Source organism: Ahaetulla prasina, chromosome 4 (assembly GCF_028640845.1).
Source record: "Ahaetulla prasina isolate Xishuangbanna chromosome 4, ASM2864084v1, whole genome shotgun sequence".
In the NCBI taxonomy this organism is placed as follows: Eukaryota; Metazoa; Chordata; class Lepidosauria; order Squamata; family Colubridae; genus Ahaetulla; species Ahaetulla prasina.
Window position 1 is genome coordinate 7491497 of NC_080542.1, and position 24162 is coordinate 7515658.

At 40.5% G+C, this 24162-nt stretch overlaps 1 protein-coding gene across 1 annotated transcript; it reads left to right on the forward strand.

Annotated features, from left to right (window-relative positions):
- The first annotated feature begins 2233 nt into the window (after nt 1-2233).
- On the forward strand, nt 2234-11050 carry LOC131196973 (vomeronasal type-2 receptor 26-like). Its single transcript, XM_058180502.1, has 4 exons — nt 2234-3034; nt 4603-4830; nt 8161-8287; nt 10149-11050. Exons 1-4 carry the CDS (start codon nt 2234-2236, stop codon nt 11048-11050), a joined length of 2058 nt encoding a protein of 685 aa, XP_058036485.1.
- Nucleotides 11051-24162: the final 13112 nt, after the last annotated feature.

Consider the following 24162-nt stretch of genomic DNA (forward strand, 5'->3'; position numbering starts at 1 on the left):
AGGCGGAAGAACCTGATAGCCGTCATTGGAGGACTTGGTTCTGATACCTCTTTTCATATGGCGGACATTCTGGGTCTCTACAAGTTACCACAGGTAGGATTTTGCTTGCAATAGAATAGAATTTTATTGGCCAAGTGTGATTGGACACAAGGAATTTATCTTTGGTGCATATGCTCTCAGTGTACATAAAAGAAAAGATACGTTCATCAAGAATCTTAAGGCACAACACTTAATGATAGTCATAGGGTACAAGTAAGCAATCAAATCGTATTAGGAAACAGTCAATATAAATCGTAAGGATACAAGCAACAAGGTAACAGGACGGGACTACGCTATTTCTGACAAATGGCTGTCCAATCTCTTCTTAAAGACCTCCGTGTTTAACATCCACAAGTTTTGGAAGCAAGACATTCCACTGATTAATTGTTCTAATTGTCAGGAAATTTCTCCTTAGTTCCAGGTTGTTTATCTCCTTCATTAGGTTCCATCCATTGCTTCTTGTCCTGCCTTCAGTTGCTTTGGGATAGGTTGTATTATGCTCTAATGCTTTTAAAATATTCTTCAAAAACTCATTCACTTTAGCTTCTTGTGAATAGAATAGACTTCTTAATTGGCCAAGGGTGATTGGACACAAGGAATTTTTCTTGGTGCACAGGCTCTCAGTGTACATAAAAGAAAAGATACGTTCATCAAGAATCTTAAGGCACAACACTTAATGATAGTCATAGGGTACAAGTAAGCAATCAAATCGTATTAGGAAACAGTCAATATAAATCGTAAGGATACAAGCAACAAGGTAACAGGACGGGACTACGCTATTTCTGACAAATGGCTGTCCAATCTCTTCTTAAAGACCTCCGGTGTTTAACATCCACAAGTTTTGGAAGCAAGACATTCCACTGATTAATTGTTCTAATTGTCAGGAAATTTCTCCTTAGTTCCAGGTTGTTTATCTCCTTCATTAGGTTCCATCCATTGCTTCTTGTCCTGCCTTCAGTTGCTTTGGGATAGGTTGTATTATGCTCTAATGCTTTTAAAATATTCTTCAAAAACTCATTCACTTTAGCTTCTTGTGAATAGAATAGAATAGAATAGAATAGAATAGAATAGAATAGAATAGAATAGAATAGAATAGAATAGAATAGACTTCTTAATTGGCCAAGGGTGATTGGACACACAAGGAATTTATCTTTGGTGCATATGCTCTCAGTGTACATAAAGAAAAATAAAATACATTCATCATAAGAATCATAAGATTTGTGATAGTTATAGGGTACTAATAATCAATCAAATCGTACTAGGAAAGAAATAATACAATGTAAATTATAAAGATACAAGGACATGGCTATAGTCATAAGTGGGAAGAGATAGGTACTAGTAAGGTTGAGAAGAAGAATAGTAATACAGTCTTAGTAGTTAATTAGACAGTGTTGAGGGAATTAGTTGTTTAGCAGAGTGATGGCCTTCGGGAAAAAACTGTCCTTGTGTCTAGTTGTTCTGATGTGCAGTGCTCTATATTGTTGTTTTGAGGGTAGAAGTTGAAACCATTCATGTCCAGGATGTGAGGGGTCTGTAAATATTTTCACAGCCCTCTTTTTGACTTGTGCAATATACAGGTTCTCAGTGGAAGACAGGTTGGTAGCAATTGTTTTTTCTGCAGTTCTAATGATCCTCTGAAGTCTGTGTCTGTCTTGTTGGGTTGCAGAACCAAACCAGATAGTTCTAGAGGTGCAGATGACAGACTCAGTAACTCCTCAGTAGAACTGAATCAACAGGTCTTTGGTTGGTTTGAGCTTTTTGAGTTGGCACAGAAAGAACATTCTTTGTTGTGCTTTTTTGATGACATTTTTGATGTTAGGTGTCCATTTTAAATCTTTAGATATGATAGAACCTAGAAACCTGAAGGACTCTACTGTTGATACTGTGTTGTCTAGTATTGTAAGAGGTGGCAGTATAGTAGGGTTTCTCCTAAAATCTACCACCATTTCTACAGTTTTGAGTGTATTTAGTTCAAGATTGTTCTGGTTGCACCATAAGGCTAGTTGTTCAACCTCCCATCTGTATGCAGATACATCATGCAGATACATGAACAAATTGCTTAAAAATTTTCTCTATAGCATACCACTGTTTTAGCTTATTGTTTTTCTCCCCTTGTTACATTCTGGTTTAGCTCACATATGGATCATTGGTCCCTCAGGAGATTTATTACACCCAAGCCCCTTCGTTTTATTCCATGGTCCCAAACGAAGCTAACCAATATTATGGAATCATCCAGTTGCTCCAATATTTTGGGTGGACATGGATCGGGCTCATGGCCCTTGATAATAACAATGGAGAGAAATTCTTGCAGACTATGGAATTATTGCTTTCCCAGAATGGAATATGTACAGCTTACACAGAACGAATCCCTCATGAAATTAGTTTGGATAACCTAGAACCCATTATTGAGAAGGCATCATATATCCACGTTCCGTTAACTGATCATCAAGCCAACACTTTCATTGTTTATGGAGAATCGGTGACAATAGCACGGCTCAGAGCCATTGTATTCGTGCAAGACCCCGCAAATAAAGAAAAGGACTCATTCAGAAAGGTTTGGATCATGACCAGCGGGATTAATTTCATACTCCCAGGAATTCAGAGAGGTTGGGATCTTGATTTATTCCAAGGAGCCATTTCTTTTATGGTTCACTCAAGAGAACTTCCAGGATTCAAAACTTTCCTCCAGATGGTAGAACCTTCGTGGACCCAAGGAGATGGTTTCTTTAAGGACTTTTGGGAGCAAGCCTTTGACTGTTTGCTCCCAAACCCTGATATGTCAGTTAAGGATGATGAAATGTGTAGTGGGAAAGAATCTTTGGAAGATCTACCTGGACACCTGTTTGAAATGCAGACCATCGGACATAGCTACAGTATCTATAATGGTGTTTATGCAACAGTTCTTGCTTTGCATGCCATGTTCTCATCTCAATCCTTCCAGAGACCTATCAAGAGGGCCAGGTCTGTTGAACTTGAAGAACTTCAGCCTTGGCTGGTAATAATGGCACTCCAAACAGGGTGTTTTTTTTTTTTTTTACAATGACTAATTGAACTTTTCCTGAACTGAAAATTTAGGACTAGTCATAAATATCCTTTCCATGGGTACTTGATGAATCTATAAAATGTCATAGATTTGGTGTCTTAAACAGATTCTGCAAGATCAAACAATATGGCTATTTTCTATATCAGGCTATCTCTGGGAGTTAAAACACATGATAGTGATGTGAGGTTCCTAGAGGCTCAGCAGTGGAAAATTTAACAAACTGCCAATTTGTTATTAGCCAGAAGAATATGAAGTAGGAAATAAATGATAAAACAGTTGTTTACAACCATTCTATATTTGAATCTGCTTAGTTGAAGAAAAACAGCCCTAAAACTCTTATTCAAAAATATCTTAGTTGATTCTCTAAATCATTATGGGCAAGAGCAGAATAGAATAGAATAGAATAGAATAGAATAGAATAGAATAGAATAGAATAGAATAGAATAGAATAGAATAGAAAATATGGAATGGAATGGAATGGAATGGAATAGAATGGAATAGAATAGAATGGAATAGAATAGAATAGAATAGAATAGAATAGAATAGAATAGAATAGAATAGAATAGAAAATATGAAATAGAATAGAATAGAATAGAATAGAATAGAATAGAATAGAATAGAATAGAATAGAATAGAATAGAAAATATGAAATAGAATGGAATGGAATGGAATGGAATAGAGAACAGAACAGAACAGAACAGAACAGAGTAGAACAACACAGTTGGAAGGGACCTTGGAGGTCTTCTAGTCCAACTCCCTACTTAGGCAGCAAACCCCGTACCATTTCAGACAAATGGTTATCCAATCTCTTCTTAATGCACTGGAGCATTTACAACGTCTCGAGGGAAGTTGTTCCACTGATTAATTTTTAGCTGCAAGGATGGATAGAAGAAAATGTATCCAGAAACTCATTTGAGTTCTGTGAGGTCCTAATATTTCTTGATAGAACTTAATCATTGGATTAGTGTCACCATAACTTAAAACAAATTCTAGAAAGAGTGCAGAGAAAAGCAATCAAGATTAGGGGGCTGAAGGCTAAAATATATGAAGAACAGTTGCAGGAATTGGGTCTTGTAAACAGATGGACTATGGCTGACATGATAGCAATATTCCTATATCTGAGGAGATGTCACAAAGAAGAGGGAGGGGGTCAACCTATTCTCCAAAGCACCAGAAAGCAAGACAAGAAACAATGGATGGAAACTAATCAAAGAGAGAAGTGACCTAGAATTAAGAAGAAATTTCCTGACAATGAGGACAATTAACCAGTGGAATGGCTTGCCTCCAGAAGTTGTGGGTAGTCAATCATTGGAGGCTTTTAAAAAGAGACTGAATGTTCATTTGTCTGGAATAGAACAGAGCCTCCTGCTTGAGCAAGTGTTGGACTAGAAAACCTCCGTTTCCTTCCAACTCTGTTATTCTGTTAAAAATAAATGAAATCTTTAATTCATTGTTAACTTCTTTTCTTTAACTCTTTCTAAATAATACTTGCTTTCTTTTTCTCCTGGTTTTTCAACCAGCTCCACCCATATCTTCAAAGGGTTTCCTTCAACAATTCAGCGAATGACATGGTGTCCTTTAATGAGCGAAAGGAAATAAGAGGGGGATTTGACATGGTGAACATGGTCACTTTTCCAAACAGGTCCTTTGAAAGAGTGAAAGTTGGATGGATAGAGCCAGATGCACCCTGTGGAGAAGAATTTAGAATTAGCGAGGACATGATTTTGTGGCACAGAGTCTTCAATCAGGTGCGACTCTCTAGGTTCTCAAAGGAGTCTCCTTCCTCCATCTGGTTCATGATTGTTGTGCCTCGCCCGCCCCCCTCTCCGCAGCCGGGCCCCTCTCATCTCCTGTTAACTCAGCCAGAGACTGATAGTGCAGACGAAGGGCCTGGCATGCCTCCAGCCCCCAGTCCTGGCACCATGCCCGGAAAGACTGAGCAAATAAACCTCCCCCCCCCCCCCACAGTGTGTGAGCATGATAAGCATGAAGCCAGTCACGAGCTCGAATTGCCGGCAGCTGGGCAGGCAGACGAAGGGTGGAGAGATCCCCGCTTCCGGAGAATGGAGAGGCGACATCAGCAAAAGGAAGGGAGGGGCAGGCCTGGATAAGTGCTGAGTCATGGAGCCACACCCATGGCCTATATAAAGGATCTGCTTTCTGGCATTCCTTGAGTCAGGCAAAGTCTCATCTGGTTGCTGAAGTCATACCTTGGATTCCTGCCTGCCCTGAGAACTCTGACAGGAATTTGGCAAAGCTGCAGAGGCTTCGTGGCCACGCTTGATACAGATTTCCCAGACCCGGCCGTCAGAGGAGGAGTGGGACACAACAATAATACTTATTTTTATGAATAATCAGAAGAGGCAGAAATGTTTCCAGACAATGCTTACCCTTATGATAATATTATATCATAATACTGTTACACTATATTATATACAAGTACCACGGTGGCATAGTGGATAGAATACAGTATTGCGGGCTAACTCTGCCCACAGCCAGGAGTTCGATCCTGACTGGCTCAAGGTTGACTCAGCCTTCCTTCCATCCTTCAGAGGTTGGTAAAATAAGGACCCAGATTGTTGAGGGCAATAGACAGAGTCTGTAAACTGCTTAGAAAGGGCTGTAAAGCACTATATTATATCTACTATCAAAGCTTAGCAGAGATATCAAAAGGCTGTCATTGAATAACTTTCACCATATTCCTGCTGATCCTAATTTCCCCTTGTATTCCCCAGTCCAGTGAGGGATTTCCTCTAAAGAACATTTGGGTCTTGATTAAGATGAAAATGCCAAATATTATGCAATGATTTATTTTGTAGGTTCAGAACCTACAAGAGCACATGAGCACTGTTTCATATATTGGATGGAAAATGCAGGTTTCAAACAATTGCAGCCTAGTTCTGAAAATGTGATGACTTGTCTGTATCCTTTATGTCAGTTGCCACCTCACACTTGCCCTTTGCCACTCGGTGCCAGTCTGCCATATATCTAGGGAGAATGGATGGGAGATGGGAGGATTTTAGGAAGCAAAAAGTTCACTGACATCGAGACTCTAGAAAGAGTGCAGAGAATAGCAAGAAAGATGATTAGGGGACTGGAGGCTAAAACTGGGTATGTCTACTTTAATGAAAAGAAGGACTAGGGGAGACATGATAGCAGTATTCCAATATCTCAGGAGCTGCCACAAAGAGGGAGTCAAGCTATTCTCCAAAGCACCTGAGGGTAGGACAAGAAGCAATGGGTTCAAACTAATCAAGGAGAGAAGCAACCTAGAACTAAGGAGAAATTTTCTGACAGTTAGAACAATAAATCAGTGGAACAACTTGCCTCCAGAAGTTGTGAATGCTTCAACACCGGAAGCTTTTAAGAAGAGATTGGATAACCATTTGTCTGAAGTGCTGTAAGGTTTCCTGCCTAAGCAGAGGGTTGGGCTAGAAGACCTCCAAGGTCCCTTCCAACACTGTTATTTTTTTTTAGAATAGAATAGAATTTTTTTTTTTTAGAATAGAATAGAATTTTATTGGCCAAGTGTGATTGGACACACTTATTATTCTATTCATATAGCAACTGTGGCAAGAAAAGTCATACAATAGGGCAACACTCACTGTGTCTCACTGAAACAGGACTTCAAGGTCAACCAGATGGGAATGAAACCAAACCACACTTGAAGCGACCATTCCAAAAACATCTTATTTGAATTTGATCAGAGATTGGGGATGGGGCAGCATTGGGAAGTACCTAAGGAAGTGTTGTGCCTCGTCCTCCCTCCACTCCTCAGCCAGGCCCCTCATGTCTACACCCAGGCCTGTTAACAGACTCGGAGTCTGATAATGAAGATGAACAGCCTGTCATGCCTCCAGCCCCCGGCCCTGGCCCCATGCCTGGACAGGATGTCAGGAATGAACAAACAAACCTCACTACTACAGCATGTGAGCAGGGAGCCAGCCACGTGCTGGAATTACCGACAGCAGATCCAGCTGAAGAGAATTCACAGTGGGAGGATCCTCGCTTCCAGAGATCTGAGAGGCGACGCCAGCAGAAGGAAGGGAGGGGCAGGCCTGGATAAATGCTGAGTCATGGAGCCACACCCCACAGCCTATATAAAGGACCTGCTTGTGGCATTCCAATCTTGAGTCAAGCAAAGTCTCATCTAGTTTGCTGAAGTCACAACTTGGACTCCTGCCTGCCCTGAGAAACCTGGAAGGAATTTGCCAAAGCTGCAGAGGCTTCGTGGCCATGCTTGATACGGACTTTCTAGACCCGGTCGTCTGAGGGGGAGGGAGACATGACAGGAATGGAAAGTTAGACTAGGGGATTTTAATGTGTCTGTCATGTCCCACTCCTCCGCTGACGGCCGGGTCAGGGAAATCCGAATCAGGCGTGCCTCTGCAGCTCTGCCAAAGTCCTAGCAAAATCCTCAGGGCAGGCAGGAGACCAGAAAGTGACTTCAGCAAGATATGTTTAGACTTTGCCTGACTCAGAGAATGCCAGAAAGCAGGTCCTTTATATAGGCCATGGGGTGTGGCTCCATGACTCAGCACTTATCCAGGCCTGCCTCCTTCCTTCTGTTGCCTCCGCCTATCAAGTCTTCTGACGCGAGGGTCACTCCAGTCTGCAGCTGTTGGCAATTGACCTCCCTCAGGCTCACATGCTGTGGAGGAGGGGGAGGGGTCTAGTTGCTCCGTTTGCCTGGGCATGGAGCCAGAGCTGGGGGCTGGAGATACTTCCTCCTCTTCAGCCTGTCTGGGCATGGAGCCAGGGCTGGGGCCGGGAGGCATACTAGGACATTCCTCCGTGTTCGGAAGCAGATAAGAAGGCCCCGGCTGTGATGAGATCAGACAAGACACAACAGTGTCATTTTTAGTTCTGGCTTTGCATTACTATATTTCACTTGACCTTTAGTAAAATATACCTTTCTCAACAAATGGACTAAGGATCATTCTTCCTTAGAGATTCAAGCTGAGGCAGATCTGATGCTTTATTATGTCTTGCTCAAATATTGTGAGGGGGGCGGGGCGCTGTACAGAGACCTATGGAGTGCATTTTTCTTATCCCAGTTCATTTTCTATTTATATTAGGTCTGTCCTCTTTCAGTATGCAATGAACAGTGCCATCCTGGAAAGCAAATGAAAAAGAAGGAAGGAGAGAAATTTTGCTGCTATGATTGCATTCCTTGCCCCAAAGGGGAGATTTCAAACAAGTCAGGTACATTACAACAATCTTAGGCAAGAAAAGCAAAATGCAGAGGTACAGTACAGGTGGTACCTTGCTCAATAGCCGGAACTATGAGAGGGATCTTGAGAGTCCTAGAGACCTTGACTATGTGTCAGAATGGTAAAACAATTGGCCAAATCTCAACCAAAAACCCAAAACCCAAAACCCAAAAAATCGGAACACAAATACAGGCTGGGTGGATACAACTTCGTAGATGACCCTCACACTGTCAAGGACTTTGGAGTACTCATCTCAAATGATCTAAGTGCCAGAGCTCACCGTAACAACATTACAAAAAAGGCATTAAGAGTTGTTAACCTAATCTTGCGAAGCTTTTTCTCCAGTAATATTGTACTGAAAACTAGGGCATACAAAACCTTTGCTAGACCAATTTTTGAATACAGCTCATCTGCCTGGAACCCACACTGTATATCAGACATTAATACAATTGAGCGAGTCCAGAGGTATTTCACGAGAAGAGTCCTCCACTCCTCTGCTCACAACAGAATACCTTATGCCACCAGACCTGAAATTTTGGACTTAGACAACTTAGAACTACGCCGCCTTTGGTCTGACCTAAGCATAGTACACAAAATTATCTGCTACAATGTCCTACCTGTCACTAACTAATTCTGCTTCAACTGCAATAATACACGAGCACACGATAGATACAAACGTAAAGTGAACCGCTCCAAACTCGATTGCAGAAAATACGACTTCAGCAAGAGAGTGGTCAATGCCTGGAATGCATTACCTGGCTCTGTGGTTACATCCCCAAACCCCTATACCTTTAACCTTAGACTGTCTACTGTTGACCTCACCCCATTCCTAAGAGATCTGTAAGAGGCATGCATAAGGTGCTTTTTCAAGAGGCAACTGGACTTTCTGGTTTTTGTTAGAATAGATGATTCTATGAGTTAAACCTGTGTTTAACTCATAGAATCATCCATTGCAATGTCCTTCCTGTTAAAGACTACTTCAGCTTCAATCACAACAATTCAAGAGCAAACAATAGATTTAAACTTAATGTTAACCGCTTCAATCTTGATTACAGAAAATATGACTTCTGTAACAGAGTTGTTAATGCTTGGAACACACTACCTGACTTTGTGGTCTCTTCTCAAAATTCCCAAAGTTTTAACCAAAAACTGCCTACTATTGACTTCACCCCATTCCTAAGAGGTCCGTAAGAGCACAAACATGCCTACCGTTCCTGTCCTATTGTTTTCTTTCATTATATCCAATTAACATAGTTATTGCATGCTTATGCTTATATATATATGCTTATATATTATATAGTTACTTTCATGCTTATGCTTATATATATTGTATCTGGTAATATATACTTTTGTGACAAAATAAATAAATAAAATAAAAATAAATAAAACATTTCACATTTCATCCAAGAAGCTGAAAAAGAGATGAAGAAGGTTCTTGGATGAGAATCAAAGCATCTTCAAAGAAAAACCAGAAAGCCCAGTTGCCTCTTGAAAAAGTACTTTTGGATCTTCTACTTATGTGAACTCCAAAAAAGTCCATGTTATGCTTGGTGGCTCTGAGTGAAGGTCACCCAGATGACTTTCTGTCTAAGGTGGGAGTAGAACTCACAGTCTTCTGTTTTCTTGCCAAATTTCATAATCATGAGATCAAATTGACACACACACAAACACAGACACACATATATATACATACACACACACACAAACACACACACACACACACACACACACAGATACACGTACACATAAATATTCATGCTGTTACAACAACTCTGCTTGGGAGACAAAGCCCTATACACAAATTGACCTGAAATATTTTTTTCCTTTTTCTTTTCTGTCTATCTGTCTTAAAGATATGGAAAAATGCTTCAAATGTCCAGAAGACCAATACCCAACCAAAGGAAAAGATGACTGCATCCAGAAAATTGTAACATACTTTTCTTACAGGGAACCTCTAGGGTTTACTTTGGCCTCCATTTCTATTTCATTGTCATTGATCACTGCTCTCATATTAGGGATATTCCTTAAGCACAGAGATACCCCTCTGGTCAAAGCCAACAACCGGGACCTCACCTACATTCTCCTTATCTCCCTCCACTTCTGCTTCCTGTGTCCTCTCCTGTTCATTGGTCAACCCGGTGAGGTCACTTGCCTTCTCCGACAACCGACCTTTGGCATCATCTTCTCCGTGGCTGTTTCTTGCATCTTGGCCAAAACCCTCACTGTGGTTGTAGCCTTCATGGCTACCAGGCCAGGCTCCAACATGAAGAAGTGGGTGGGGAAAAGGATGGCAACCTCCATCGTCCTTTTCTTCTCTCTCATCCAAGTTGGTCTTTGCGCCATCTGGCTAGGATCCTTCCCTCCATTCCCACAGTTGAACATGCATTCTGTGACCAAGGCCATCTTCAATGAATGTAACGAAGGCTCTACGGTCATGTTCTCCTGTGTCCTAGGCTACATGGGCTTCCTGGCTCTTGCCAGCTTCTTTGTGGCCTTCTGTGCTCGCAGATTACCCGACAGCTTCAATGAAGCCAAATTCATTACCTTTAGCATGCTGGTATTTTGCAGTGTTTGGGTCCTATTTGTTCCAACTTACCTGAGCTCCACAGGAAAAGCCTTGTTGGCTGTGGAGATCTTCTCCATTTTAGCTTCTAGTGCTGGATTACTGGGATGTATCTTTTTCCCTAAATGCTACATCATCCTGTTGAAACCTGAGCTGAATACCAAGGATCAGCTAGTAAGAAGAAAGACCTGAAGAATTCAATTCCCTTAATAAAAAGAAGGACTAGGGGAGACATGATAACAGTGTTCCAATATCTCAGGGGTTGCCACAAAGAAGAGGGAATCGGGCTGTTCTCCAAAGGACCTGAGGGTAGAACAAGAAGCAATGGGTGGAAACTGATCAAGGAAAGAAGCAACTTAGAACTAAGGAGAAATTTCCGGACAGTTAGAACAATTAATAAGTGGAACGACTTGTCTGCAGAAGTTGTGAATGCTCCAACACTGGAAATTTTTAAGAAAATATTGGATAACCATCTGACTGAGATGGTGTAGGGTTTCCTGCCTGGGCAGGGGGTTGGACTAGAAGGCCTCCAAGGTCCCTTCCAACTCTGTTGTTATATATTATATACTTTCTGGTACAATGTTGATTAGTATGTGTAGGATTTTGGAATCAAAAATTCATTATAATATCATAAATATTTCCTAATGTTATTCAACTTCCTTTCCAAGAGTTATGAGCTGAATATCAAAGTGAAGATAATAAGAATAAAGAGCTAAAATATTAAGATTTCTTTTCTTTCTGATGCAATGTTTATTAGTATGAGTAAGACTTGGGGATTCAAAGGTTTATTATCAGCCATTCTGTTTGCCTAATGTTATTTAGCTTCTTTATCAAGAAGGATATTCAAAGCATGCCTCTAAGGCAGTCCAGTCTTATAAAAAGCTTTGCACTCTGACTTCAAGGGGTTCTGTTGTGGTCCGCCAGCAGCCTGCAGAGCTGGCAACAGAGTCGGACAGTGATGAGGCTGAGGAAGAGCGTGGGCCAGTCCTGGAGGCTGGGGAAAGCCTGGTTGAGGGCTCTGCATCAGAGGCTAAGGTGGGGCCAGGGTCATCAGGGAGTGAGGTGGCTTCGTCTTGTTGCATTTATTTTGTATCGGTGTCTTCTGAACTTTTTGCCAAGAAGGGCTTTGGGCAGTTTGCCTAATTGGGCCAAGGTTGGGGATAGCACTGAGGAATTTGTGTTGGGAGGAATTTGCTTTAATTTGTTTAAGCTACGCTGAGAATGAAGTAATTCTCAGCTGTTCGAATCAGGTTTGTTTGTTTTTACACCAACTGAGTTTCTTACTACCTACCTGGGTCTGGGTCACAACAGGTTCTAAGGTATTTTTCACATGTTTGGGGATTTGCATTATCAGTAACACCAAGGTAAGTCCTGTCTGGACATTCTCAGATGACCCGGGAAGATCTTTGAGCCTTCCTGTGAATATGGCTGCCTAAGCTTGCTTTACAAAATGCCTCTTCAAGTGCTTTTCCTGGTGTTTTTCCAGTTTTTCCTTTTATTGGCATAGCACTCAGTGCATTCTCAGGGTTGTGCTCATTCTCCAGAAGATATTTCTGGTCAACAAAACTTCATATAATGATGCCCAGATGTCAAATCTCTTTGCTTCAGAACTCTGGGTACCAAATTACCGACAAAGGCAAACATTTTGGCACAGCAAGAGGTGACAAGATAGCAGTGTTCCAATATCTAAGGGGCTGCCAAAAAGAAATGGGGCATCATCCTATATGCTAAAGAACCTGGAGGCAGGACAGGATACAATGAATGGAAATTAGGTCTGACCTAAGCATAGTACATAAAATCCTCTGCTACAATGTTCTACCAGCCAATGTATACTTCAGCTTCAAGCAAAACTATACAAGAGCATACAATAGATACAAACTCATGGTAAACTGATCCAAACTAGACTGCAGAAAATATGACTTCAGTAACAGAGTTGTCAACACCTGGAATGCACTACCTGACTCTGTGGTTTCTTCCCCAAATCCCCAAAACTTTAACCTTAGACTGCCTACTATAGACCTCACCCCATTCCTAAGAGGTCTGTAAGGGACGTGCATAAGCGCACCAGCGTGCCTTCCATCCCTCTCCTATTATTTTCTTTTATTTACATGAATTTATAATTATGCTTACACTTGTATCTGTCATAAAATACATGCTTGATGAAATAAATAAAATAAAAAATAAATAAAATAAAAAATGACAGAACCTCCAACCTACCGTCATCTAAAACTAGGTACGCACGCCCCTTATTTCCTCTACACCAACCACTACAGATCTTAAATGCAAACTGATAAATGCAAAAAGCATTGTAAACAAATTGCCTGAATTTCTCCTCTTGTTAAATACTGGTACATTTGACATTATATTTGTATGCGAAAGATGGCTGAACTCATCCCTCCCTGACTCCATTATTTCAGACAAAGAGTATCATGTTTTCCGGTCTGATCGCGAAACCTGCAGAGGAGGTGGAGTGGCTATCTTTTACAAAAAAATCACTGAATCTAAAAAATATTCAAGTTGCACATAAACTCGCTCTTCCTGAAACTATTGTATGCGAACTGTCCCTTAACATCACACTTCGCTTCTTACTATGCTACAGAGCTCCTGACTATGACATCGCACATGCGAACATGTTAACCACATTACTAACATGGGCTTCCTCTTGCCCTTATCCTCTCATCTTCCTGGGTGATCTCAACCTACTTCTTATGAACTGGATAACAAACGAAAGTATAACTAAACTTATCCATACTACCCTGTACAATGCTGTTACAAATCTAGGTCTTGATCAAATAGTAACTAACAATACAAGACTCAACAACTGCCTTGACCTCATCTTCTGCAACAACGCAAACTCCATTTTAGGGGATTTTAGGGCTGTTTTTTATGCTTTTTTAGGCCCTTTTTTGGAAAAAAAATGGGTTGAACAAAGCTCCAAAAACAGGCCAGAAAAAGGCCTGAAAAAGGCCCAAAAATGGGGCATGCAGAGACCAAAAAATGGCTGGCAGGTATCAATATTCGGTCTTTAAGAAAAACGGACATTTTCACCCTCTTTTGGGAGACAAAAAAGTGTTTCTTATAGTCTGAAAAATGTGGCAATAGTTGTTATAAGGCCCAAAGTGATGCCGTATTGTGAGAAGCAGAAGGTTGAAAGTGGCATAGAAAAACTCCAGAGAAAGTGGTCTACACACACAAAAGCACCCTGAAATCATCTGACATGACAGGCAAAAGCAATGAGTCCCATTTTAGAGGTAACTGGAATAAAAAACACGACACCCAAGGTGATATGTGTTGGAGAGTCACTGACACAGCAAAGGCTGCTATTGTTAACCGTGTTTTCCTGAAAATAAGACCCTGTCTTATATTTTTTGAACCCTGAAATAAGCCCTTGGCCTTATTGCCCTGCGCTCAAAAGCCTGATTGGGCTTATTATCAGGGGATGTCTTATTTTGGGGGAAACAGGGTAAGCTATAGCTTCTTCTCCAGAAACACTACACTACTTAGCAGAGCTTATAAAACATTTGCTAGACCAATTCTTGAATACAGCTCGCCTGTCTGGAACCCATACCACATTTCAGACATCAATACAATTGAACGTGTCCAGAAATATTTTACAAGAAGAGTTCTCCAGTCCTCTGAATACAACAAAATACCTTATGCCACCAGACTTGAAATCTTGGGTTTAGAAAACTTTGAACTCCGCCACCTTCAACAGGACCTGTGTTTAACTCATAGAATCATCTATGTGTCCTTCTTGTTGAAGACTACTTCAGCTTCAGTCACAACAATACAAGAGCAAAGAATAGATTTAAACTTAATGTTAACCGCTTCAATCTTGATTGCAGAAAATATGACTTATGTAACAGAGTTGTTAATGCCTGGAATACACTACCTGACTCTGTGGTCTCTTCTCAAAATCCCCAAAGCTTTAACCAAAAACTGTCTACTATTGACCTCACCCCATTCCTAAGAGGTCCGTAAGGGGTGTGCATAAGAGCACAAACATGCCTACCGTTCCTGTCCTGTTGTTTTCTTTCATTATATCCAATTAATATAGTTATTGCATGCTTATGCTTATATATATATGCTTATATATTATATAGTTACTTTCATGTTTATGCTTATATATACTGTTGTGACAAAATAAATAAATAAATAAATAAATAAATAAATAAATAAATAAATAAATGCCACTCCATAGTGTGTTACATTACTCTATGGGTGATTTACAGTGTCAGTATTTTGCCCCAAGCAATCTGGGTCCCCATTTTACTGGCCTTGGAAGGATGGGTCAACCTTGAGTCAACCAGGATTAAACTTCTGACTGTGGGCACAGTTAGACTGCAATTCTGCATTCTAAGCATTGCTTCACCAAGCAATGATTTATTTATTTATTTATTTATTTATTTATTTATTTATTTATTTATTTATTTATTTATTTATTTATTTATTTATTTATTTATTTATTTATTTATTTATTTATTTATTTATTGTTCACACTTTTATACCGCCCTACCTCCCTAGGGACTCAGGGCGGTTTACAGCCATATAAAAACATATATATATATACAGAGTAAAACATTAATTTAAAAAACTTATTACATAAGGCCGAATATTTAAAATAGAGATATAAATAATAAAACCCCATTAAAACCAGATTTAAAATTTAAACATTTAAAAATTTAAAAATTCTAGTCCAGTCCTGCGCAAATAAATAGATGTGTCTTAAGCTCGCAGCGGAAGGTTCGAAGGTCAGGAAGTTGGCGAAGTCCTGGGGGAAGCTCGTTCCAGAGGGTGGGAGCCCCCACAGAAAAGGCCCTTCCCCTGGGTGCTGCCAGCCGGCACTGCCTGGCCAACGGCACCCTGAGGAGTCCCTCTCTGTGAGAGTGCACGGGTCGGTGAGAGGCATTCGGTGGCAGCAGATGGTCCTGTAAGTAGCCCGGCCCTATGCCATGGAGCGCTTTGAAGATCATTACCAAAACCTTGAAGCGCACCCAGAAGGCCACAGGCAGCCAGTGCAGTCTGCGATTGAACATGTAGGGCTATCCAAAGGATTTGCTGGAAACCCATATCCTTCCAACATCTCTTGCAATTAGTGTATGTGGTAACTTGCTCAAGAGTAGTAACTGTGAGAGGGATCTTGGAGTCCTAGTGGACAACCATTTAAATAGGAGCCAGCCCTGTACAGCAGCTGCCCAAAAAGCCACAACAGTTCTAGGCTGCATAAACAGAGGGATAGAATCAAGATCACGTTAAAAGTGTTAATACCACTTTATAAGGCCTTGAAAAGGCCACCCTTGGAATGCTGTATCCAGTTTTATTTATTTATTTATTTATTTATTTATTTATTTATTTATTTATTTTTCGTATTTTTATACCGCCCTTCTCCGAGGACTCAGGGCGGTGTACAGCATCGATAAAACATAAATATCAAAAAAATTTAAAATACAATATTAATTAAAAATCTGATTCAATAAGCTGAATACCGTATATACTCGAGTATAAGCCGAGTTTTTTAGCACGTTTTTTGTGCTGAAAAACGTCCCCTCGGCTTATACTCGAGTATATACGGCTTATACTCGAGGTTTTTTTTTTCTTCTTTTTTTCACATTATACCGGATGGCGCAAACTTGGCGGGCTTTTGCATTAGCGCGGGGAAGCCCTGCCGGTGCAGTGAGAGGGCGGGGCGGGGGAGCCGCCAGCCTTCTCGGCTGAGGGAGGGAGGGTTTCCCCGACCGGTAGCTGCCTCATTTCCCACCCTCGGCTTATACTCGAGTCCCCAGTTTACCCCAGTTTTTTGGGGTAAAATTGGGGACCTCGGCTTATACTCGGATCGGCTTATATTCGAGTATATACGGTATTTAAAATTAATAGATAAAATTTTTAAAATAGATTAAACTCCTTAAAATCCCCACTAATAAGCCCTCGATTAAAATTTATCATTAGGCCAGCCCTGCTTGGTGAAAGAAGAAAGTTTTGAGCTCGCGCTTAAAGGTCCGAAGATCAGGGAGAAGACGTAGCCCCATAGGTAGTTCATTCCACAGGGCCGGAGCCCTCAAAGAGAACGCTCTTCCCCTGGGGGCCGTTGGCTGACATTGTTTGGCTGACGGTTTAGTCGCCACAATGTAAAAAGGATGTTGAGGCTCTAGAAAGAGTGCAGAGAAGAGCAACAAAGAAGATTAGGAGACTGGAGGCTAAAACATATAAAGAATGGTTGTTGGAACTGAGTATGTCTAGTTTAATGAAAAGAAGAACTAGGGGAGACATGATAGCACTGTTCCAATATCTCAGGGGTTGCCACACAGAAGAGGGAGTCAAACTATTCTCCAAAGCACCTGAAGGTAGAACAAGAAGCAATGGGTAGAAACTGATCAAGGAAAGAAGCAACTTAGAACTAAGGAGAAATTTCTGACAGTTAGAACAATTAACCAGAAGTTGTGAATGCTCCAATACTGGAAGTTTTTAAGAAGAAATTGGATAACCATTTTTCTGAAGTGGTGTAGGGTTTCCTGCCTAAATGGGGGGTTGGACTAGACGACCTCCAAGGTCCCTTCCAACTCTGTTATTCTATAATTCTAATTCTAAAATGAGGCAACTCACAGCCACCAGGTGGGTATAGATGGGTGGCATGGCCAGGTGGGCATAGCAACTAACTCGATGCACACCCACCCTTCCAACCTTGAAGGAAGGGAAAATAGAATAGAATAGAATAGAATTTTATTGGCCAAGTGTGATTGGACACACAAGGAATTTGTCTTGGTGCATATGCTCTCAGTATACATAAAAGAAAAGATACCTTCATCAAGGTACAACATTTACAACACAATTGATGGTCAATATATCAATATAAATCATAAGGATTGCCAGCAACAAGTTATAGTCATACAGTCATAAGTGAAAAGAGATTGGTGATGGGAACTATGAAACGATTAATACTAGTGCAGATTCAGTAAATAGTCTGACAGTGTTGATGGAATTATTTGTTTAGCAGAGTAATGGCCTTCGGGAAAAAACTGTTCTTGTGTCTAGTTGTTCTGGTGTGCAGTGCTCTATAGCATCGTTTTGAGGGTAGGAGTTGAAACAGTTTATGTCCAGGATGCGAGTGATCTGCAAATATTTTCACGGCCCTCTTCTTGATTCGTGCAGTATACAGGTCCTCAATGGAAGGCAGGTTGGTAGCAATTATTTTTTCTGCAGTTCTTATTATCCTCTGAAGTCTGTGTTTTTCTTGTTGGGTTGCAGAACCGAACCAGACAGTTATAGAGGTGCAAATGACAGACTCAATAATTCCTCTGTAGAATTGGATCAGCAGCTCCTTGGGCAGTTTGAGCTTACTGAGTTGGCGCAGAAAGAACATTCTTTGTTGTCCTTTCTTTTTGTTGTCCAATACAATTAATACAATTAATACAATTAATTAAAAAATACAATTAATAGCAAAAACGTTGTTTAGGATTCCAAACATAGCATTCAAAGAATTAATGTCTGGATTATCATTCTCTGGATTTAGTCAAATCAATTTTTTTTCAGCCAACTGATTGTTCAACTATTTCCCAGGAGAAAATGAGTCTGAACATGTCTATTTTGCCTCTGATATTCAAAACTGGGAGGAGGGACCTGAAGTAAGTGCGTTTCTGAAGAGTTCATTTTTCAAATCTCTCCCTTTTTAATCTACTAATGTCCATCTGACTTTAGAATGCTAGCAGGCTCAGCTGATACACATGGACTTGCATTGATCTCCTTGTTAAGTGGTAACCAATCTATTTTTTCTCAAAAATGATAAAGGTCCCGATCAGGGGCTGATGAAAATGGCAGTTGAAAAGAACTAGACTCTACAGATGCAGATGGCTGAGATTTTCTCTCAGGCGGTGAAACAATCGATGGTTTTGGCTCTGATCCTTAACTTAGCGGGAAATATAACCAGTCTGAAATGTCGCCAGAGTGATCTTATCCCCGTTCCTCATGAGTGGTACGAGCCAGCTGACCTCCTCATTGGTGGGATGATCTCTCAGTCTATGTATATGTTCACAGAAGATCTATTTGAGGAAATGCCTTCACAGCTCTCAACTGAGTTTTCTGAGTAAGTGTTTTTATCTGTGGAGATTCTCAGAAATCCAGGTCATAAGTTGTCTCGAAGGTGCAATTTATTTTCTTTCAAAAGATAACTGGGTTGGGTTTTTTTTTTTATTTGAAGAAGAAGAGGGAAGACTATCATTCAAGGCTTTCAATGAGAGACTGAACAGCCATATGTCTGAAATGATATAGGTGCTTTTTCAAAGGGCAACTGGACTTTGTTATCTTTCTTTGAAGATGTTTTGCTTCGCATCCAAGAAGCTTCTTCAGCTCTGAAGAAGGTTCTTGGATGAGAAGTGAAAGTTCTTCAAAGTAAAACCAGAAAGTCCAATTGCTTCTTGAAAAAAGCACCGTTGGGACACTGGTGAGAATCTCCACAGACTGATATAGGGTATCCTGCTCAAACAGGAGGTTGAACTAAAAGACCTACAAGGTCCTTTCCAATTCTATTATTCTATGTTCTAATATTTTTTTGCTTCTTATGCAAGAAGCTTCATCAATTATAATGCTATAGGTTATATAACAATAGAATAGAACAGAACAGAACAGAACAGAACAGAACAGAATAGAATAGAATAGAATTTTCATTGGCCAAGTGTGATTGGACATACAAGGAATTTGTCTTGGTGCATATGCTCTCAGTGTACATAAAGGAAAATATACCTTCATCAAGAACCATAAAGTACAACACTTAATGATAGTCATAGCGTACAGATAAGCAATCAGGAAACTATACCAATGTAAATCATAAGGATGCAAGCAACAAAGTTACAGTCATACAATCATAAGTGGAAGGAGACAGGTGATGGGAACGATGAGAAGATGCAAAGATTAATAGTAGTGCAGATTTAGTAAATAGTTTGACAGTGTGGAGGAAATTATTTGTTTAGCAGAGTGATGGTGTCTGGGAAAAACTGTTATTGTGTCTAGTTGTTCTGGTGTGCAGTGCCCTATAGTGTCGTTTTGAGGGTAGAAGTTGAAGCAGTTTATGTCCAGGATGTGAGGGGTCTGTAAATATTTTCACAGCCCTCTTTTTGACTCGTGTAGTATATAGGTCTTCATTGGAAGGCAGGTTGGTAGCAATTGTTTTTTCTGCAGTTCTAATTATCCTCTGAAGTCTGTATCTGTCTTGTTGGGTTGTGGAACCGAACCACATAGCTACAGAGGTGCAGATGACAGATTCAATAATTCCTCTATAGAACTGTATCAGCAGCTCATTGGGGAGTTTGAGCTTTCTGAGTTGGTGCAGGAAGAATATTCTTTGTTGTGCTTTTTTTGATGATGTTTCTGATGTTAGCTGTCCATTTTAGATTTTGTGATATGGTAGAACCTAGAAATTTGAAGGTTCCTACTGTTGATACTGTGTTGTCTAGTATTGTGAGAGGTGGAAAGGTTTCTCCTAAAGTCTACCACCATTTCTACGGTTATGAGTGTGTTCAGTTCCAGATTGTTCTGGTCGTACCATGAGGCTAGTTGTTCAACCTCCCGTCTGTATAATGTTATATGTTACACACATAATAGAATAGAATAGAATAGAATTTTATTGGCCAAGTGTGATTGGACACACAAGGAATTTGTCTTGGTGCATATGCTCTCAGTGTACATAAAAGAAAAGATACCTTCATCAAGGTACAACATTTACAACACAATTGATGGTCAATATATCAATATAAATCATAAGGATTGCCAGCAACAAGTTATAGTCATACAGTCATAAGTGGAAAGAGATTGGTGATGGGAACTATGAAACGATTAATAGTAGTGCAGATTCAGTAAATAGTCTGACAGTGTTGATGGAATTATTTGTTTAGCAGAGTGATGGCCTTCGGGAAAAAACTGTTCTTGTGTCTAGTTGTTCTGGTTTGCAGTGCTCTATAGCGTCGTTTTGAGGGTAGGAGTTGAAACAGTTTATGTCCTGGAAAGGGATCTGTAAATATTTTCATGGCTCTCTTCTTGACTCGTGCAGTATATAGGTCCTCAATGGAAGGCAGGTTGGTAGCAATTATTTTTCGTGCAGTTCTAATTATCCTCTGAAGTCTGTGTTTTTCTTGTTGGGTTGCAGAACCGAACCAGACAGTTATAGAGGTGCAAATGACAGGCTCAATAATTCCTCTGTAGAACTGAATCAGCAACTCCTTGGGCAGCTTGAGCTTACTGAGTTGTTCATTGGTTCATTGGTTATCATTATAACTGATGTTCATTGGTTATCATTATAACTGATGAAGCTTCTTGGAGAAGAATCTCAAAGGTGCTTTTTCAAAAAGCTATTGGACAACTATGTCAACTATGAGCTGGATGACTGAGAATCTCCACTGATACCTTGGATAATGATGACTCAAATAAAAAAAACAGCCCAGAAAACAGCAAGAAAAAAATGCACCTTTGAGAGAATATGTGTGTGTGTGTGTGTGTGTGTGTGTGTGTGTGTGTGTGTGTTGGTCATTACACCTGCAAATATTAGCCAGACTGACAACAAAGGTGGAACTGAGTTACATTGTTCGTGAGAGATAACATTTCATAGGCTTGTATCCAATGGTGGGATTCAAGTAATTTAACAACCAGTTCTCTGCCCTAATGATTTCTTCCAACAACTAGTTTGCCAAACTGCTCAGAAAGTTAACAACCGGTTCTCCCAAAGTGGGGCGAACTGGCTGAATCCCACCACTGCTTGTATCACTATAATAGTTCCCTCAGTATTAGCCCTACTGTTAAGTAACCAACACATTGGTTCATCCTTATGGAGAATTCTTTTTATTTTGAAACATTGGCCAAAGATATTAGAGAAAAGTAAAGTGCTAGGAAGCAACAACAAAAATCAGTCCACCTCTATTTTTTATGATGTGAAAACAGTTCCAATATCTATCTTGCAAAATAAAATAAAAAATAAAGCATGACTATATTAAAGATACACTTTTATGCTGGCATATTTTATAGCCAGTTGACTTGAGCTGTGAATTCCCCCCCCACATTCATTTATAATAATACAATAAACTTGACATCAGTTACAATTTTCTATGTGTATGGAACTTTCTATTCAAAATTTCCTTGTCTTCTTGCAAAAGTTACAATTGTGTTTTTGTCCTACAGCCCCTGTGCCCCATCCCTTCTTCATTTTTTTCCTTTAATGTCTTCTATGCTAATCTTTTAAATATATCGATCAATTGATTCAACTACTATTCTTACCAAGTAATTCCGAATGGTGAACAATGTTTTTCTTTTTTTAAAAAAAAACCCAATTATGATTAAAAATTCAATTCAATTAAAAAATAAAAATTTCTTGTAATGTTGCGTTTAGCTGATTCCAATCTCTCCAGGTTTTTTTTTAATTGCAAATCACATTTTAAAAACTAGATGGACTTATGTTATTTAGTTTAGAAATGAACATCAAGTAAAAGAGCATTTTTGCAAACATGAATAGGATGCTGGCTAAGGAAGTGTTGTAGTTTTCTAAACATTGGAAGGTTGATTTTCTGCATGTGTTTGGAAAAGAATGTGCTTCTATTTTCAGCATGGTTACAAAGTTCTACCAGCATGCCCTTGCCGTGGCCTTTGCTGTGAAGGAGATCAATGAGGATCCCCACATCTTGCCCAATGTCACTCTTGGGCTCCATATCTACGACAGCTGCTATGATGCAAAGATAACTTATTGGACCACCTTGGACCTGCTCTTCAAATCAACTAGCTTTCTTCCCAACTACAAATGTTCCAAACAGAAGAACCTGATAGCCGTCATTGGAGGACTTGGTTCTGACACCTCTTTTTACATGTCAGATATTCTTAGTCTCTACAAGATTCCACAGGTAGGAACTTTGCACTATAATACAAGGAAATTACATACTTTTTTCCCCTCACGTTAAACTCCTGGTCATTCAAAAAGGAGGAAAGGCTAATTGAAAAGCTAATTAACTGCATCCAGTTTTGGTCACCACACTATAAAAAAGATGTTGAGACTCTAGAAAAAGTGCAGAGGAAAGCAACCAGGATGATTAAGGGACTGGAGATTAAAACATATGATAAACGGTTGCAGGAACTGGGCTGTTGTGCCTCGCTCGCTCCCCCCACCGCAGCCGGGCCCCTCTTATTTCCTGCCGGACACTGATAGTTCGGAAGAATGTCCTGGAATGCCTCCAGCCCCCAGCCCTGGCACCATGCCCGGACAGGCCGAGCAAGACGAATGGCCTGACGTGCATCCAGCCTCCAGTCCTGGCATCATGCCCAGGCAAACGGAGCAACTAAACCCCTCCCCCACAGCATGTGAGCCTGAAGAATGTGAAACCAGTCATGAGCTAAGATTGCCAACAGCTGGAGGCTGGAGAGATCTCGCTTCCAGAGAATAGAGAGGCGACATCAGCAAAAGGAAGGGAGGGGCAGGCCTGGATAAGTGCTGAGTCATGGAGCCACACCCCATGGCCTATATAAAGGATCTGCTTTCTGGCATTCCCTGAGTCAGGCAAAGTCTAACTTGGATTGCTGAAGTCACATCCTGGTCTCCTGCCTGCCTTTAGAACTCTGATAGGACTTTGGCAGAGCTGCAGAGGCTTTGCAGCCACGCTTGATATGGACTTCCCCGACCCGGCCGTCAGAGGAGGAGTGGGACATGACATGGGCATGGCTAGTCTAGTGAAGAGAAGGACCAGGGGAGACATGATAGCAGTCTTCCGATATTTGAGCGGCTGCCACAGAGAGGAGGGGATCAAGCTATTTTCCAAAGCACATGAAGACCAGACAAGGAATAATGGATAGAAACTGACCAAAGAGATATTCAACCTAGAAATGATGAGAAACTTTCTGACAGTGAGAACAATCAACCAATGGAACAGAAGTTTCCTTCAGAAGTTGTGGGAGCTTCATCACTTAAGACCTTCAAGAAAAGATTGGACGGCCATTTGTCAGAAATGGTGTAAGGTCTCTTGTTTGAGTGGGGGGTTGGACTATGTGACCCATGAAGACCCGTCCGACTCTGCTAATCTGACCAAAAAATATTGCTGAAAATGCATTATGCACTAATACTTTAGAAACAGTTCCGCAACTAATGCATGGTTCTCCGTGCCTCGACCAACCAAATGCATGGTTTTCTATCCACTGACAAATTGGTTCAAAAGTTTTAGCAAATTCTGACATACAGAGATGAAGCTGTCCCCTGGTTTTAAAAATCGTAATTCTATTTGTAGCTCACCTATGGTGCCCTGGTCCCTGGGAAGATCGACTCCATTCTGGTCCCTTCATTCTATTCC